General features: G+C 38.1%; 1 protein-coding gene across 3 annotated transcripts in view; it reads left to right on the forward strand.

The window, feature by feature from the left end:
- MCM9 (minichromosome maintenance 9 homologous recombination repair factor) overlaps positions 1 to 20,344 on the forward strand; it is an 89,036-nt gene that overhangs the window by 6,452 nt on the left and 62,240 nt on the right. For all 3 annotated transcript variants that reach the window (XM_040238413.1, XM_040238412.1, XM_040238411.1), the window contains exons 3-7: positions 2,885 to 3,198; positions 4,361 to 4,442; positions 13,119 to 13,319; positions 17,690 to 17,815; positions 19,246 to 19,365. In XM_040238413.1, the coding sequence (XP_040094347.1) occupies positions 2,885 to 3,198; positions 4,361 to 4,442; positions 13,119 to 13,319; positions 17,690 to 17,815; positions 19,246 to 19,365 (843 nt within the window). The remainder of the gene's footprint in view (positions 1 to 2,884; positions 3,199 to 4,360; positions 4,443 to 13,118; positions 13,320 to 17,689; positions 17,816 to 19,245; positions 19,366 to 20,344) is intronic.

Consider the following 20,344-nt stretch of genomic DNA (forward strand, 5'->3'; position numbering starts at 1 on the left):
TACCTGCTGCTTCATTGGGATAAGTTGAATAATACACTTAGTAACATATAGTAATACAAAAAGATTAAAATAAATTGACCTTTCATCCTTACTCTTTTTTAGTTCTAAGATTTTTATTTTTGTGGTCAGTTTTGCTGTTACTTTTAGCTCTATCTTTGTATTATAAATTTGCTTAAAAATTGCAATAATATGAAAGTGTGAAGATCCAAAAATATACTCACCTCTACTACCCTTTTCTTAAAATAATGCAGTTACTTTAGAATAAAAAATAAACCAGTTAATCGTAATGATATCATGTTCCAGACTAATTGGTTTGATTCTAAAAAAAAAAGTTTATTTCACAGGTATCATATGCATGACTCCATTCAGTGAGATAACAACATTAAGATGTCGTATTGCCCTGAATTGTTAAAGTGTAGAAGATAATGAAAAGATGATTCTCTTAGAAAAATCAGTTGTAATTATTTACTTAGTTTTTTTCATTAGAGATGCTATAATTAGATGCTATAATTGCGTTTAGCCACAGGCCCTTTGGCAGGTCTGGACAGCGGGGGATTCACTCACCCTAGCACCACAGGAGGAACACAGAGAGGGCTGGTGAGCATAAGAGGGATGGACCCTTGTGTTTGAGCCTAAAACCCTTCACCTCCCACCTTCTTTCTTCCTGAGTGTGGAATATCTCTCTGGCACAATTCCTTATGCTGATCGAAGTAGAACCAGTATTACATAGTCTTGTCATGACCCAGCATGCCCAGGTCTAGATCATCACTTGCAAGCAAAGGAAGGTAGTCTCTGGACCCCAGGAGTACCTTCTTTTACACTCTTCCTGGCAGAAACTTCCTCCAGAAATAAAGGACATCTGTGCATTGGTGCATTCATTTTACCGTTTTGCTTAGTGCTTCTATTTTTGTACGTGTGAGGGTGCTAGCCTCGACTTAGGGAAGTTTTCTTGCAGAAGGGTAAATCTGAATGTACTCTACCTTGCTGAGTGAATTGGGGAGAGTTCTCCAAAGTAGCCTAGTAAAGCTGCAGAGGTACCATGATTTGCAGAGATATTCACGCTTTTTGTTTGGACTAAGAGATTGGAAGTCATGAGAAAGGCAAGATTAGAGAGAGAGGGCAAGTTACAAGGCTTGAAAACACTGTCAGATTTATGTATTAATAAATCCTAAACCTAACTAGAGAAAGCACTAGCCTTTGGTCATTCCACTGCCATTTCTTTATCACTTAGCTTTGTGGTTTACTCAGAGTCATCAATTGATTCTATGTGTGGTTTGTGGCAGTGTATTCGTCACTGAATAAGGTTAAATTTATATACTCTATTTACATTTTTACTGAGATAGAATGTAATATACTGTATTTACATTCTACTTAACAGATAGCCCTCTTAAGAGGATCAATTCTTTTTAAAATCCAGGTTATTTTATCATCTAGTTACATACGTTTAAAGAAAGTCCACTGACAATTGTTATTTGGAATAATTCTTTTCTGTTTTTTTTTAAAAAATTATTATATATTGGAGCATAGTTGATTAACAATGTTGTGTTAGTTTCAGGCATACAACAGAGCAATTCAGTTACACATACACATGAATCTGTTCTTTTTCAAGTTCTTTTCCCATTTAGGTTATTACAGAATATTGAACAGAGTTCCTGTGCTATGCAGTAGGTCCTTACTGGTTATCTATTTTAAATATAGTAGTGTGTGCATCATTTTGTTGTTTGTTAGGTTTCACACATAAGCAGTATCATATGATATTTGTCTTCCTCTATCTGACTTATTTCACTCAGTGTGATAATTGCCAGGTTCATCCATATTGTTGTAAATGGCATTATTTCATTTGTTTTAATGGCTGAGTAATATTCCATTGTCTTAATAAGTGCTGCATCTTCTTCTTCTTTTTTTTTATATTAAAGTACAGCCAATTAACAATGTTGTGATAGTTTCAGGGAAACTATCAACAAAGGGATTCAGCCATACATATACATGTATCCACTCTCCCTCAAACTCCCCTTTCAACCAGGTTGCCACATAACATTGAGCAAATTTCCATGTGCTATACAGTAAGTCTTTGTTGATTATCTATTTTAAATGTAGCAGTGTGTATCTGTCCATCCCAAACTCCCTAACTGTTCCTCTCATCCTTCCCTCTACTCCCCTGGCAACCATAGGTTTGTTCTCTAAGTCTGTGAGTCTCTTTCTTACTTTCTTACTCTTTTGTAAGTAAACTCATTTGTATCATTTCTTTTTAGATTTCACATATGAGGGATATCACATGATATTTCTCCTCCTCTGTCTGACTTACTTCACTCTGTGTGACGGTCTCTAGGTCTGTTCATATTGCTGCAGATGGCATTATTTCATTCTTTTTGATGGCTGAGTAATATCCCATTGTATATATGTACTACATCTTTTTTACCCATTCCTCTGTTGATGGATATTTAGGTTGCTTCCATGTCTTGGCTGTTGTAAATGGCACTGCAGTTTACATTGGGGTGTGTGTATTCTTTCCAACAATGTTTTTCTCCCAGGAATGGGATTGCTGGAACATATGGAAGCTGTATTTTTAGCTTTTTAATGAATCACCATACTGTTCTCCATAGTGACTGTGCCAATTCACGTTACCATCAATAGTGTAGGAGGGTTTTCTTCTCTCCATACCCTCTCCAGCATTTATCATTTGGAGATTTTTTGATGATGGCCATTCTGACTGTTGTGTCTTTTCTATTTTCTTAATTGAGTTGATTTTACCTTTTTCTTAAGTAAAACACAGAAGTTATTTTTTTTTTCCCGAAGTTATACTCCTTTAGGAAATACGAGAAAAATATATTGCATGGAATCATATCTCAAGATATAAGTCGATGTGTTTTTGTTTCTCCATCAGGATTGCCTGTTTGTCCTGAGCTGGTGAGGGAGCACATCCCTAAAACCAAGGATGTGGGACACTTCTTGTCTGTCACAGGGACAGTGATTCGAACAAGTCTGGTGAAGATCCTGGAGTTTGAGCGGGATTACATGTGTAACAAGTGCAAGCATGTATTTGTGGTCCAGGCCGACTTTGAGCAGTATTATACTTTCTTCCGGCCATCCTCATGTCCCAGCTTGGAGAACTGTGATTCTTCAAAATTCACTTGCCTCTCAGACTTGTCATCTCCAACTAGGTGTAGAGATTATCAGGAAATCAAAATTCAGGAACAGGTAAATGATAAAATACATGAGAAAAATAAATTTGAAGAAGTGTTTTTCAGCTTTGGGTAAATTGCCAGGACTAGGGAACATGTAATGGATTATATGTGGAACTTGCGTCATCACTTAGTAGAAGATCAAGCATGAAATTTTTTCTCATAGAGTATAGAATTTAGAGACCATAAAATGGTCATCTTTTTATAGTGAGCATTGGCAGGAAAGCTATGAAGTGACTTAATAATTATTTTAAATTGAAACAGTGAATTTTTAAGAAGTTTACCTAAGTGATAGGAAAAAATTAAATGGGTTTAATTGGTGGTTAAACACTGGAGTGGGCAGGATTTGCGGTTTAGGTGCAATTTATGTGCTGTGCCAAACAAAGCATACATAAACATTTTAAACATATGTGCATGAGCCTTAGTTTCCTTTACTGGCAAGTTAAACACAAAGGCTTTATTCAGTGTCAAAGATTCAGACCCCTTCTGTCTTTCTACACCATTCTTAATAAATGGCTTCTATTCTTATGGTGGTCAATGGTTCAGGATGGTGGCTACAATTCTGTAATGTCTGTATCCCAGTCAAGGAATAGGAAAAAGGAAGCAAAAGCACCTGTCATCTAAACCAAGTATCCATTTAAGCAGTCTCCCTCAAAGTCTTCTGCAACAAGTTTGCTTGTATCTCATTGGTCAGACTTAGTCATATGACCACACTTAGCTGCAAGGGAACCTGAGAGATTAGTCTTCTATAAAGGAAGAAATAAAGGCACACATAGAATAAGAATAAAGCGAGAATTCTCTTACTAAGGAATAATCAAAGGAACTGAGTGATTTGTCCCAGGTCTTATGAATAGAGATCAAGGAAGAACTGCCTCTCTTTTCTGGTTAAGTAACTTTATTATTGTGTTTAGTAGCTGGAGCATGTTTTATTTTGAACACCCACCAGGTAGATTATACTTTGAGCTATTTCCATCTGGATGTTTTTATTTTATTCTAGTTTTAGTAAATTCTTCAACTGATAGTAGGCACAAGTTTCAAGAAAATTCCTTAAATCCCCATCATAATTAAATTGCATGATAATACCAGAGAAACAGACAGTAATGTCAAGAACTGCTAGGCTTCTGAATACTTAGTATATATCTACATGTATTCAGTATCTGCTTTCTTTTCCTTGCTAGGTTCAGAGGCTATCTGTTGGAAGTATTCCACGATCGATGCAGGTTATCCTGGAAGATGATTTAGTAGATAGTTGCAAATCTGGTAAGAATGAACTTTTGTTAATTTATATAGTAGTTCTCAGCTTTCTTCACAGCCTAACTCTCACATCCATATATGACTATAGGAAAAACCATAGCATTGACTAGACGGACCTTTGTTGGCAAAGTAACATCTCTGCTTTTCAATATGCTATCTAGGTTGGTCATAACTTTCCTTCCAAGGAGTAAGCATCTTTTAATTTCATGGCTGTAGTCACCATCTGCAGTGATTTTGAAGCCCCCAAAAATAAAGTCTGACACTGTTTCCACTGGTTCCCCATCTGTTTCCCATGAAGTGATGGGACCAGATGCCATGATCTTCGTTTTCCGAATGTTGAGCTTTAAGCCAACTTTTTCACTCTCCTCTTTCACTTTCATCAAGAGGCTTTTTAGTTCCTCTTCACTTTCTGCCATAAAGGTGGTGTCTCTGCATATTTGAGGTTATTGATATTTCATGCTTTTGAACTGAGGTGTTGGAGAAGACTCTTGAGAGTCCCTTGGACTGCAAGGAGATCCAACCAGTCCATTCTACAGGAGATCAGTCCTGGGTGTTCATTGAAAGGACTGATGCTAAAGCTGAAACTCCAATACTTTGGCCACCTCATGCGAAGAGTTGACTCATTGGAAAAGACTCTGATGCTGGGAGGGATTGGGGGTCAGGAGGAGAAGGGGACGACAGAGGATGAGATGGCTGGATGGCATCACTGACTCGATGGACATGAATTTGAGTAAACTCGGGGAGTTGGTGATGGACAGGGATGCCTGGCGTGCTGCGATTCATAGGGTTGCAAAGAGTCGGACACGACTGAGCAACTGAACTGAATTGAACTGAAAGTATTGATTGGGCTTCCCAGGTGTCACAGATGTAAAGAATCCATCTGCCAGTGCAGGAGACGTGTGTTCGATCCCTGGGTCAGGAAGATCCCCTGGAGAAGGAAATGGCAACCCGCTCCTGTATTCTTGCCTGGGAGATCCCATGGACAAATGAGCCTCACATGCTACAGTCCATGGGGTCCCAAAAGAGTCAAGAGATGACTTAGTGACTGAACAACAACAAAAGTATTGATTAGGAAAAACCACTTTTCATTTTCCTGAGATCAACTGCGAGTGAGTGTGGGGAACTTGAGAACAGAGGCTGGCATGAGGTGGGAGGTGATAGAGGAAAGAAGCTGGGCTGGAGTTCAGCGATCTAGTCTAGCTGTTTGTTTAATAGATGAAGAACCCCACTTGCCCACGAGAGCTTAACCTTTCTGTTTTTCTTATTCCAAAAACCTTAAAAACTTGGTTCTATATGTTTGCTTACTGATTTTCACTGGCTATTTAACATTTAATTTGAATTGAAGTTGAGTCAGAAAATGGAAATGATTATTATTGATGACTGCCTTTCAATTTATTTCAACATGTCCTGCTTTAAATATTTCCCGCCCTCACATAAAAGACCTTAATCTCTATAAAAGACAAATAGTACCAGTGTGTCCCCTGAGGCGTAACAGTTATGTTTGATCTCTTATTTCATATCCCAGTGCTCCCCTACTTGGACAAATCAAGAATGTTTCATTCCTCTAAATTCCATCATTTCCCTTTTCTTAACCCTTGACTTCTCCAAATGCCTTATTTAAAAAATATTTACTGAGCTGACATTTCATTAAAATGATGAGGCAAAGCCTCTATAAAAACAGAGTTCAGTACCTACAGTAAAGAATAATTCCTTGTCAAAATGCTTTCCCCTTCCACCAAGAGTCACCAGCTCATACTTTGATATTTATATCAAATATAGTAACAGTTTATAGTTCTCCAAACAATATTTTAAGTAAATAATAGCTTTGATTAGGGATTGCCTACTAAATGGACAAGGCTATGTCAGAGTACCTTGTTCATATAAGACTGTTGATTTTAACCAGAATTTTTAATATCTGGATCAGTGAAGCAGTGCTTGTATGAGCTTAGCTAGAACATGAAACTGTCCTTTGATAGAGATTAAGATGTTTTCATCCAGTTTGTTTGAACTGAATTCTTTCTGCACTTAAAAAAAATTCTTAAGGTATTTTTCTTTCACATGTTAGTTACAATAAAGAATGAATGGCAGCAGTCTGTCAATAGCTATTTTTTCATTTATCCACTGCTACAAACCTTTTTGAGAATCAGAAGACATAAGTAGCATAATCGTTGCCCTTTGGGAATTCACAGTCTAGTTAGGAACCCCACTGTGACGTTGCAGAGTAGTGAAGTTGGAGGTTATATACTGATAACTGTCAGTGTGGCAGGAGATCAGATAGGTCTGACCATGGGTGGTTGCAGTGCTAAATATGCTGCAGAAGAGAGAGGGGCACAGACAGATGGGATTGTGTAAAGCTGGAATTTTAGTTTCCTGAAAATATTATTGTTTCCAATAACATTTACTGTAGAAAATTACGTAAGTTTCAAATGAGTATTTATTGCCTTGGACTGTCTCATAAACCTCACAGTTGGAGTTCTCCACATTTTACACATTGTTGCCGCTTAGTGGAGTCAGGGTATTTCTAGTGGGTACAGTATCTGAAACATAAGTTTCTCAGTTGACTTAATAGAGAAACAGCATCTATAAAATGACCCATTTAAATGACCATAGTAGAGAACTCATCAAAGTGTTCATATAATGTTGCCCTGGTTATGTTCATCTAAAAAAAAATTGGGCACAGTCAATATAGGAAATGACCACTCTTCCTGATGGGATTTGAAAACCATCCAGCAGTGGTTTAGGAAGGATCTTGAAAGTGTATGAAGAACCTATTTAGGCTGGTCCGAGTGCAGTGGTGTTTACAATTAATTGATCACAGCCAGTTACAGATTTCTTTGTTCCTTCTCCACTCCCACTGCTTCACTTGACTAGAAAAAAAAAAAAAAAAGAACCTATTTAATGTCTTTGTCACCATTTACTATCAAGTTGCCTGAGGCTAGAAATATGCCTTCTATTCGGTGAATTGCTACCACCAGTTCCATTAACTTAGCATTCACAGAAGATTTCTCTTTAAGAAAGCAAAGCACTCCAGATTACACATCACACGTTTATGTTTAGAGAGTGAAAGGCATTTTGCATCAACAAATATCAAATATTAATATTTGACACAGGCTTGGAAATGAAGACTTGCTGGTTAAGTTTATTGTGCGAAGTATAAATTCCAGTATTGGTTTAAGGTATTTCCAGCATCCTATGTGCAACAAGATTGAAATCTTGGGGACTAGGCTTATATCTTTTCTTTTTTCTTTTGGCCCCATTTTCTCTAGCACCAAAATATTGAATGCCAAGCATTCACCTATACTTCTTAATTGGTTTATTGAATTGTATGTAATGATAAAAAAAAAAGTCAGTATTTAGAGAATATTCCTATAAATATTCCTATCCAAGTCCTCTTAGGAAAAATCTGTAAAAGTCTAATATTCTACTCATTAATCAAGAATGGGTGAACAACACACTGCTGAATAACCAACAAATCACAGAAGAAATCAAAAAAGAAATCAAAATATGCATAGAAATGAATGAAAATGAAAACACAACCACCCCAAACCTATTCAGTTCAGTTGCTCAGTTGTGTCCAACTCTTTGCGACACCATGAACCACAGCACACCAGGCCTCCCTGTCCATCACCAACTCCCAGAGTTCACCCAAACCCATGTCCATTGAGTCGGTGATGCCATCCAACCATCTCATCTTCTGTCATCCCCTTCTCCTCCTGCCGTCAATCCTTCCCAGCATCACAGTCTTTTCAAATGAGTCAGCTCTCTGCATCAGGTGGCCAAAGTATTGGAGTTTCAGCTTCAACATCAGTCCTTCCAATGAATACCCAGGACTGATCTCCTTTAGGATGGACTGGTTGGATCTCCTTACAGTCCAAGGGACTTGGGCAAGAGTCTTCTCCAACCCCACAGTTCAAGAGCATCAATTCTTCGGCGCTCAGCTTTCTTTATAGTCCAACTCTCACATCCATACATGACCACTGGAAAAACCATAGCCTTGACTAGATGGACCTTTGTTGGCAAAGTAATGTCTCTGCTTTTTAATATGCCATCTAGGTTGGTCATAACTTTCCTTCCAAGGAAGTAAGTGTCTTTTAATTTCATGGCAGCAGTCACCATCTGCAGTGATTTTGGAGCCCAGAAAAATAAAATCAGCTACTGTTTCCACTGTTTCCCCATCTATTTGCCATGAAGTGATGGGACCAGATGCCATGATCTTAGTTTTCTGAATGTTGAGCTTTAAGCCAACTTTTTCACTCTCCTCTTTCACTTTCATCAAGAGGTTCTTTAGTTCTTCACTTTCTGCCATAAGGGTGGTGTCATCTGCATATCTGAGGTTATTGATCTTTCTCCCGGCAATCTTGATTCCAGCCTGTGCTTCCTCCAGCCCAGGGTTTCTCATGATGTACTCTGCATATAAGTTAAATAAGCAGGGTGACAATATACAGCCTTGACCTACTCCTTTTCCTATTTGGAACCAGTCTGTTGTTCCATGTCTGGGAAACTGAAAAGCAGTGCTAAGGGGAAGGTTCATAGCAATACAGGCTTACCTCAAGAAACAAGAAAAAAGTCAAATAAATAACCCAACTCTACACCTAAAGCAACTAGAAAAGGAAGAAATGAAGAAACTCAGGGTTAGTAGAAGGAGAGAAATCTTAAATTAGGGCAGAAATAAATGCAAAAGAATCAAAAGAGACCATAGCAAAAATCAACAAAGCCAACATCTGGTTCTTTGAGAAGATAAATAAAATTGACAAACCATTAGCCAGACTCATCAAGAAACAAAGCGAGAAGAATCAGATCAACAAAATTAGAAATGAAAATGCAGAGATCACAACAGACAACACAGAAATACAAAGGATCATGAAACTATTATCAACAACTATATGCCAATAAAATGGACAACCTGGAAGAAATGTACAAATTCTTCAAAAAGTACAACTGTCCAAAACTGAACCAGGAATAAACAGAAAATCTTAGCAGACCAGTCACAAGCACGGAAATTGAAACTGTAATCAGAAGTCTTCCAGCAAACAAAAGCCCAGGACCAGATGGCTTCACAGCTGAATTCTACCAAAAATTAAAAGAGCTAACACCTGTCCTACTCAAACTCTTCCAGAAAATTGCAGAGGAAGGTAAACTTCCAAACTCATTCTATGAGGCCATCATCACCCTAATACCAAAACCTGACAAAGATGCCACAAGAAAAGAAAACTACAGGCCAATATCACTGATGAACATAGATGCAAAAATCCTTAACAAAATTCTAGCAAACAGAATCCAACAACATATTAAAAAGATCATACATCATGACCAAGTGCGCTTTATCCCAGGGATGCAAGGATTCTTCAATATCTGCAAATCAATCAATGTAATACAGCACATTAACAAACTGCAAGATAAAAACCATATGATTATCTCAATAGATGCAGAGAAAGCCTTTGACAAAATTCAACATCCATTTATGATAAAAAAAAAAAAAACCTCCAGAAAGCAGGAATAGAAGGAACATACCTCAACATAATAAAAGCTATATATGACAAACCCACAGCAAACATTATCCTCAGTGGTGAAAAATTGAAAGCATTTCCCCTAAAGTCAGGAACAAGACAAGGGTGCCTACTCTCACCACTACTATTTAACATAGTTTTGGAAGTTTTGGCCACAGCAATCAGAGCAGAAAAAGAAATAAAAGGAATCCAAATTGGAAAAGAAGAAGTAAAACTCTCACTGTTTGCAGATGACATGATCCTCTACATAGAAAATCCTAAAGACTCCACCAGAAAATGACTAGAGCTAATCAATGAATATGTAAAGTTGCAGGATATAAAGTTAACACACAGAAATCCCTTGCATTCCTATACATTAACAATGAGAAAACAGAGAAATTAAGGAAACAATTCCATTCACCACTGCAATGAAAATAATTTAACACTTAGGAATATATCTACCTAAAGAAACAAAAGACCTATATATAGAAAACTATAAAACACTGATGAAAGAAATCAAAGAGGACACAAATAGATGGAGAAATATACCATGTTCATGGATTGGAAGAATCAATATAGTGGAAAGGAGCATACTACCTAAAGCAATCTACAGATTCAGTGCAATCCCTATCAAGCTATCAATGGTAATTTTCACAGAGCTAGAACAAATAATTTCACAATTTGTATGGAAATACAAAAAACCTCAAATAGCCAAAGCAATCTTGAAAAAGAAGAATGGAACTGGTGGAATCAACCTGCCTGACTTCAGGCTCTACTACAAAGCCACAGTCATCAAGACAGTATGGTACTGGCACAAAGACAGAAATATAGATCAATGGAACAAAATAGAAAGCCCAGAGATAAATCCACATACCTATGGATGCCTTATCTTCAACAAAGGAGGCAAGAATATACAGTGGAGAAAAGATAATCTCTTTAACAATTGGTGCTGGGAAAACTGGTCAACCACTTGTAAAAGAATGAAACTAGAACACTTTCTAACACCATGCACAAAAGTAAACTCAAAATGGATTAAAGATCTAAACGTAAGACCACAAACTATAAAACTCCTAGAGGAGAACATAGGCAAAACACTCTCCGACATAAATCACAGTAAGATCTTCTATGACCCACCTCCCAGAGTATTGGAAATAAAAGCAAAAATAAACAAATGGGACCTAATTAAACTTAAAAGCTTTTGCACAACAAAGGAAACTATAAGCAAGGTGAAAAGACAGCCTTCAGAATAAGAGAAAATAATAGCAAACGAAGCAACTGACAAATAATTAATCTCAAAAATATACAAGCAACTCCTGCAGATTAATTCCAGAAAAATGAACGACCCAATCAAAAAATGGGCCAAAGAACTAAATAGACATTTCTCCAAAGAAAACATACAGATGGCTAACAAACACATGAAAAGATGCTCAACATCACTCATTATCAGAGAAATGCAAATCAAAACCACAATGAGGTACCATTTCACACCAGTCAGAATGGCTGCTATCCAAAAGTCTACAAACAGTAAATGCTGGAGAGGCTGTGGAGAAAAGGGAACCCTCTTACACTGTTGGTAGGAGTGCAAACTAGTACAGCCACTATGGAGAACACTGTGGAGATTCCTTAAAAAACTGGAAATAGAACTGCCATATGACCCAGCAATCTCACTGCTGGGCATATACACCGAGGAAACCAGGACTGAAAGAGACACGTGTACCCCAATGTTCATCACAGCACTGTTTATAATAGCCAGGACATGGAAGCAACCTAGATGTCTATCAGCAGATGAATGGATAAGAAAGCCATGGTACATTTATACAATGGAATATTACTCAGCCATTAAAAAGAATACACTTGAATCAGTTCTAATGAGGTGGATGAAACTGGAGCCTACTATACAGAATGAAGTAAGCCAGAAAGAAAAACACCAATACGGTATACTAACGCATATATATGGAATTTAGAAAGATGGTAACAATGACCCTGTATGCGAGACAGCAAAAGAGATACAGATGTATAGAACAGTCTTTTGGACTCTGTGGGAGAGGGTGAGGGTGGGATGATTTGGGGGAATCGCATTGAAACATGTATATTATCATATGTGAAACGAATTGCCAGTCCAGGTTCGTTGCATGAGACGGTGCTCGGGGCTGGTGCACTGGGATGACCCAGAGGGATGGTATGGGGAGGGAGGAGGGAGGGGGGTTTAGGATGGGGAACACATGTACACCTGTGGCGGATTCATGTCAATGTATGGCAAAACTACTACAATATTGTAAAGTAATTAGCCTCCAATTTAAATAAATTTATATTTTTTAAAAAATGGGAGATGATCCATAATTGGGAAGGAACCAACCAAGAAGAATCAAGTGGGATTTTTGCTTTCACAGCTTGTGGAGAGGAGCTTTGAAATAGAACAAGTATTCATTCATTTCTTGGTGCACTCATTCTTTTGTCCTTTAAAAAACAAAAACGGTGAGTCAGTGTTAATAAGTGTACTTTAGTAAAAATGAATACACTGGGAACTGGTAGTATCATTGTACCCATTATCGCAATATTGTCTCCTTTCCTGACACCGGTTGATTGTGCAGTTGACCCTTGAACAACAGGGCTTTGAACAGCATGGATCCACATATACACAGGTTTTTTTTCAATGTAAATACTAGAGTACTACATGATGCACGGTTGGTTGAATCCACGGATGTGGAACCGCAGATTTGGACTTGAGCATCCCCGGATTTTGATATCTGAGGTTGATTCTGGAACCAATCCCCTGGGAATACTGAAGGACAGACTGCACTTTGTCCTTCTGGCTGCAGTCCCCACCTCTTGATTAAGTGAGAACTACATGGTTACTGATTCTGAGAGGATGAACATTTCATGCAGTAGAATCACAGTGAATATATCATCGATTATTTTCCCAGGGACAGGTTAGAATTTGGTGTGATTGTCATATGGCAGATTAAGAAAAATTAAAATTCTGGCTGTAGCTTTTAGCTGTGCAAATACAAGTGCCTGATTAAAAAAATAAATAAATCGGGACACTGTTCTTTTGCCCCAGATGGCTTCTGGAGGAATGTACACCACTCTGAACCCGGGTGGGGTAGTGGTTGACTTCTTGGTTCTGGTCCTTTGTCGAGTTTGTGCCCAAGCAGGCAGGATGCTACTGCTGGATTCACTCAGTGCTTTTTTCCAGGTGATGACATCACTATTTATGGAGTTGTAACGCAGCGGTGGAAGCCCTTTAAGCAAGATGTGCGCTGTGAAGTGGAGATAGTCCTGAAGGCCAATTATGTCCAAGTAAATAACGAAGAGTCTGCAGGGGTCAACATGGATGAGGAGGTCCGAAAGGAATTTGAAGACTTTTGGGAACACTATAAGAGCGATCCTTTTGCAGGTTTGTGATTAAGGGTATGGAGCTGACATTTATTAATGGCATTTCATTCATGATGTTTGTGATTTACATGCTGTGCAGCAGTGGCTGTGTTCTGAGGGGGTAGCTTTAGCCCGTGCCTCCAGCTATAGTCTCCCTTTAAAGCCCTTTTCTGGCATAATCCTCTCTGTTTAGTGATCTTACTGGAAATCCCAAGAGATTTTCCATTTCCAACTATTATTTTAATATCTCTTATTTGGCCAAAATAGTTTCAGAGTTTTCTACCTTCTTTATCAATTAAACATATAGTTCCTCCTTAAACAGGCAAAACTCATTCTGTTATGAAACTTTATTCTGTTAAAATCATTTCTCTTCTGATTCATCTTGTATTGTTAAGACAGCTTCACACTCTTGTAGCTGAAGATTTAAAAATATGGAATGGTAAGAAAGATGATCGGAGAAGGCACTGGCACCCAACTCCAGTACTCTTGCCTGGAGAATCCCATGGACAGAGGAGCCTGGTGGGCTGCAGTCCATGGGGTCACTCAGAGTCGGACACGACTGAGCAACTTCACTTTCACTTTTCACTTTCATGCACTGGAGAAGGAAATGGCAACCCACTCCAGTGTTCTTGCCTGGAGAATCCCAGGGACAAGGGAGCCTGGTGGGCTGCCATCTATGGGGTCACAGAGTCGGGCACGACTGAAGTGACTTAGCAGCAGCAAGAAAGATAAGAGAGATGCAAAAAATCTTTGTCATCACAGCAAAAATTTCTGACTATGACACTTAAGATGTAATTACACAGATGAAAACATTATAGCCTTTGGGTTTCTAGAGTATTTTTTATTAAAAAAATCCCAACTATATAAAACACCAATTAAATCTTCAAGTGTCTGATTTCATTCTTCCTTGGAGGCATCTTCTGAGAAAAATAAGTGGAAGCCAGTAATAGACTATTTCTGAGAAGCTTCACCTCAGATCTAATACATAGATCATGTATTGAATGGGACAGATATCATTCCACAAAATAAGACTTTCATTTGCTTTAAATACAAGCAGTTGGCTTTTATTTTGTGGGATTTTTTTTCTTTTGCTTATGTGTAACACATATATAGTGGTTATCAATCATTTTTTTATCTGATCCATACAGAAAGAACCAAAGGTCTCTGTATTATAGCTTCATTAAGCAAACCTTTTACAAATCATGTTGTTCATTCGCCTAAGTCTTCTCTGACTTTACAACCCCATGGACTGGCTTCCCTGTCCTTCACCATCTCCTAGAGTTTGCTCAAAGTCATGTCCACTGAGTCAGTGACGCCATCCAACCATCTCATCCACTGGCACCCCCTTCTCCTCCTGCCCTCTATCTTGCCCAGCATCAGGGTCTTTTCCGGTGAGTCAGCTCTTCGTATCAGGTGGCCAAAGTATTGGAGCTTCAACATCAGTCCTTCCAGTGAATATTGAGGGTTGATTTCCTTTAGGATTGACTGGTTTGATTTTCTTGCTGTCCAGGGGACATTCAAGAGTCTTGTCCAGCACAATTCGAAAGCATCAGTTCTTCAGTGCTTTGACTCTATGAACCATATGTATTTTTAAATACGTTTTTTTACTTAACATTGTTCTCTGGATCAATTCCCTACAAAAATCTGTAACAGTGTTAGGAAGGACATCATACAGGGCTATCAGAAGTGCTTCGTGCTGCTGATCAAAGAGTCTATCTTGTTTTAAGTAGAAGGCTATAGCTATACATCTTATTTACCAGATGAAAGGAAGAAATAAATATAATAACCTGTGAGAAATATAAGTAGGAAGACAGGGAGAAAATGAGGCAACATTTTTGTTTTCAGTATGAAGATTCTGCTTTGTTAGTTTCCTGAGTACCAATATCTTACCATTTCAAAGTGTGTGTGTGTGTGTTTCCTGAGTACCTATTATCAGCCATATCTTACCATTTCAAAGTGTGTGTGTGCATGCATGCGGAAGGAGGGTGGTGGAGGTGGGGAGCTATATCCAAAGTGTGTCTTCATTTTGCTTGTTATTGCTCAGCTCTGGGAGGTTGGCTTGCTTCATTAAGATCTGATACTGTGAGTGCCGATGAAGAGCCGAAGATTTTCTTGTGATCTCAGGGATCCCCTGACCCTGATGCTTAGAGGATGGCTAGAAACCCAAAGGGGTTGGGTTCTGTTGGGCCATCTGAACCCACTCCAGGGTGACTTATCCTCTTAGACCTAAGTTCTCTTCATTGGGGTAAATAATGGCCATGCCACAAGAGTGGATTACATGGGCACACTAGTAACAGTCTAGAACCAGAAATTTGCCTGGGGGGAGAGGAAGGAAAGTGTTGGGGTATTATTCCCCCTAATGAATTCTCTTCTGTGATAGAGTCATGAGAGCTTCTATTGCCATGACCCAAGGAATTAAGTTTTTCAACCTCAGATAACAAATTTAGGGAATGGACCTTCCCCTTTGCCTTTTCTCTGGTACCTCAGACCTGACTTCAGTTTATCTTTTATGATGACCACAGTGTGAGGAAATGGTGAGATAAGAATTAGGCACAAGTAATACAGGTATAATAGTTTCAGTAGCTCCTATGTGCCAGATACTGTTCTCTCTGCTGTGCAATAATTAACTCCTTGAACAGCTCTATGTGCAATACCATTATCATCTACATCTCACAGATAAGGAGATGGAGGCGGAGAGTCAGAACCTTGCCCGAGGTCAGGCAGCTGGTAGTAACACTGGGCTCTGACCTGAAAGCCCATAGGAAGTGCTTCCTGTCAGCACATTAGTCAGGGAATCCACCTTTACTGAGAAAGCTGGCTCTTTGACAGCTTTGGCTTGAGTGTCTCCCAGGCCAGTTTGTCTACTTGTTCCCTGCTTACTGAAGCTATCATTTCTTTGTACATGTAATTTCTAGATTCTGGTCAGAATTTATGTATCTGCTGTCAGGTCTTAACTATGTAGATCTCAGACATTTCGTCTTTTTCTCTGGGCTTTCTACCTTGGAAAAGGGAAGGATTCCCTTTAGCGGTTAATGAAATTCCTTCCAGGGTTGACTAATTCTTTTTTTGGTTCCTATTTTATTTATACTAGAATGTTTTCTTTCTTCACTTTTGCCATCCCAGGTCACATCACTAGAGCTTAACTGCCACTGAGTCAATTTTGATTCATTACAAAAGTAGCCTTTGTGCATAGGGCCATGAATTATGGAGGAACCCCTTTCCTTTATCTTGGTGGAAAAGCTTCTGGAACTGGTATCATCAGCTAAAGTAGTACTTGTATGATTATCTTCCTCCTCAAAAGAGCTATCACTGAAACGTGTACAAACTCAAAGTTAAATATAAAAGCCCTCTGATGTGCAAATCAGTTACCAGCATGAGGACATTGGGTTTCCCTGGTGGCTCCGATGATAAGAATCTGCCTGCAATGCCGGAGACCTGGGTTCAATCCCTGGGTTGAAAGGATACCCTGGAAGAGGGCATGGCAACCCACTCCAGTATTCTGGCCTGGAGAATCTCATGGACAGAGGAGCCTGGCAGGGTGCAGTCCACGGGGTCGCAAAGAGTCGGACACGACTGAGCGACTAGGCACTCGACATACGGACATTAATTTCTGGTAACATGAATGTAGACACATAGAGTGCCATCACAGTAGTGAGTTCCAAATAAGACAAACTCAGGAAAGGCTTGTTAGAATCTGTGAGCTTCATTGGTTGACTGGCCAATGACAGAATGAAGTATCTAAATTATTCATGGATGGGATAGGCAGATTCTCAGATTTAGTGTCTGACATTTCTAGAAACCGAACCTAAGACAATGGTAACCTCTTATTTAAAGCGTGTGATCAGAAGAATCTTAACTCCAGCTTGGACTCCTAGAGTTGTTTATAATGGTCTTCTAAATATCCTGATAACATAGATACTCAGTCTAGATAAAACAGAATTTACCAAACTGCTCAGAGCAAATGCTGAATTGACTCACAGGATGGGTTGATTTTACCTCTTTTATACCTGAAGAAGCTCCAAGTACCTTTCTACAGTCTGACTCATTGTTTCTGAGATCAAACAGCTTCCTTTTATTTAGGCAGTGGAGTAATTTTACTGAAATTATTGCACAGGAAGTGCAGCTGGTATTAAGGGATAATGCTAGCCTGATGAGGGAGAAAAGAGATTTCTTTCTGTCCCTTATAAATATGCTAAATTTATAGAAACTTAAAACAGGTGGCATCCAGAACGTTTCATCTCAAAGCATTAAGAAAAGGACTTTAGGAACAAAACACCATTATTCACTCCTTTTAGTCAGACCATTTTAGAGTGTTAAGATAGGATAGAAAGGGAAATTTCAGTTAGTATTTCTTGAAAAATTACTGATAACTCATCTTTCTGCCTTTCCCAGGAAGGAATGAAATACTGGCCAGCTTGTGCCCTCAAGTTTTTGGAATGTACCTAGTAAAGCTTGCTGTGGCTATGGTGCTGGCTGGTGGGATTCAAAGAACCGATGCTACAGGAACACGGGTCAGAGGTTGGTACCCATTAAGATTTCTGAGAAATACTAACACATACAGCAAGAAGAGAAGCTATGATTTCCCTTTGCTGAATAAAAAATTGCTTGTTGAGGTTTATTTTCCAAATGCAATCTTTTAAAAACTTGACAGTTGTTCACTGTCTAATACTTAGTCCAACATCAGGAACTACTTCGTAGAATTCCAATCTTTCCAAAGACTTTTTCAATGAGTATGTTATTTTCGCTCCAGTCTGTAAGGGAGCCACAGTATAAAATCTTTATGTTTCTTTTACTGTCTTGTGTTTTTCATTGGATTTCCAGTCTTTCTCCAAGAGGAAAGGATTCGAAATAGTGCTTTTCAGTGTCTCCAAGTCAGTGTCTCTCCATCTGTGACTGTCAGTGTGTGTCTCTTAGACTGTTGCTCTCAGTCATCTGCCTGCTGGCTCCCCTTCTGCTGGTGGGTAGCAAATGTGCCATCTGCTGAGAGGTGCTGCTGTAGGTCACGCATTCAAGCCAAAATGACTCTTAAGTCATTTCCAAATGGCAGGGAGCTCCTTTGTGGTTAAAACACTTAACTGACCTGAATGGCATAAATCAGATTTATTATGGCCCTCATATAGGTAGTGTAAGGGCCATAATAACCAAAGGCTTAACCAAAAGACTAACAGGACATTATTGTAAACCAGCTGTTGGTAAGGACTCAAAACCATACTGTACCGTATAGAATAGTAAGTGTAATAAGATTTATGCATATTGTATGTTTTGATTACCTACTATTATAAGGCATTCTGCTAAATGTTGAATTTAAATAGTATTTCCCTATTAATATTTTCAGAAAATACTTGAATATGACTGAATAAATTTGCTTGGTCAGTGAGATAACATCTGCCACAGGATATTCACATGTTTTTCTATGTTACATTCAAAAAGTAATAACTTTTAAGATAGATATTTCATTAAACTACTAAAATTTTCATAGAATGAAAACGTTTTCACTTAATTGTTAGAATCATAAGTGATTTGGTGTTTATAAAGCACGTACAAAGTCACAAACACTTAAAAGTACTTAAATAAAAATACTTGTATGGATGGATGGAAAGAATTAATCACAGTAGTCTGATATTTAAAATAGATTAAACAAAATCAGAAACTTTATAAGCTAAAAGTTTTTTAAATGTTAAACACAGTCCCTAAACATCTGGAACTAGATTGAAAATCTCTTAAAAGTTTTTAATTTTAAATGCTGCACTCAGAAATCCAGAGATTATTATTTATTTTGAAAGTTAACTTTTCTAAGGACATTCTGGATAAAGTCTTCCCTGAATGACCTTAAACTAAAATACTATATAAAATAAAAATTGTGTGAGCATTCCAAATGGACCATTTTTGACTAATTACACTCATGAGTCTTTTCATAGCAATTAGAAACTTTATTTATGCTTTTCTAGGTGAATCTCATCTTTTATTGGTTGGGGATCCTGGCACAGGGAAATCTCAATTCCTCAAATATGCAGCAAAGATTACACCAAGATCTGTGCTCACCACAGGAATTGGATCTACTAGCGCAGGTATTTTATGTGATGATTTCAATTAATTTAATGTTACTTCAGAAGCTAACACAATGGTTATTTTCTTGTGAAAAAGTACCTATAATAGGATATATTTCAAGATTTTTGAGTTACTGCCAAAAACCTAAGTAAATATTCAGCATTACTTTTGTTGCTCTAAGAAAATATTTCAAAAGCTCCACCTTCACTTATTTTTCAAAAGCTTATTCCATGTGTCTTTTTTGTATCTTAGTTTTGAATGATTGTGTTCAACTCTAGTGATTACTTTTGTACATGCTTAAGCAGCATCTGTAATTCTGTGAAGACCCAGCAAACAGTGCTGAAACTAAGTAGGGGTAAAAGTCTCACTTTACAAAGTAAATAGATGGCATAAAGCTTAAGGCATTTTCATGCTCATGGATCTCACAGGCAGCAGTGATTCCTGCTAAAAATTCTTAGGTAGAAAATGTGTCTTAGTATGTGGAAAGTGTACTTTTATCACTGCAACGTGGAGCTTCATTCATACACTAATGATTCTTTAACAAGTACAGTATATCTAAAGCCTTTGCTGACAGAATGTTAAGATTTGATTATAAAGTGACTTGAGGAAAAAATTATTTTAAAAGACATGTTTTGATGCCATTTAAAATTTCTACAGTTTTGACTGGGAAAATATTTCTCCTGTTCTCCTATAGTAGGCCTTTGGTTTCATACATTTTACAAATGTTGTTACTTGTTAGGGATGTCTACTGTCCATGGCCTGTACTCAGATTTCTTATGAGAAGCTTATATTTTAAAACTTATAAAACAGGAAGTGCTCCATTAATGGTCTTTAGTAACAAGATCCCTGTTTTAAGGGGTCTCAGCAGCAGCAGCTTTGAAATATAACTAAACAGTATATTAAGCACCGACAAGAAGGGATTTGTGGATTGAGAAGAGTTGACAAGCTTTAGGGTACTGGAAGGGAAAAAGGCAGGAATATATGAAGAACACTTCATGT

This window comes from Oryx dammah, unplaced genomic scaffold, assembly GCF_014754425.2.
Source record: "Oryx dammah isolate SB20612 unplaced genomic scaffold, SCBI_Odam_1.1 HiC_scaffold_4, whole genome shotgun sequence".
NCBI lineage: Eukaryota > Metazoa > Chordata > Mammalia > Artiodactyla > Bovidae > Oryx > Oryx dammah.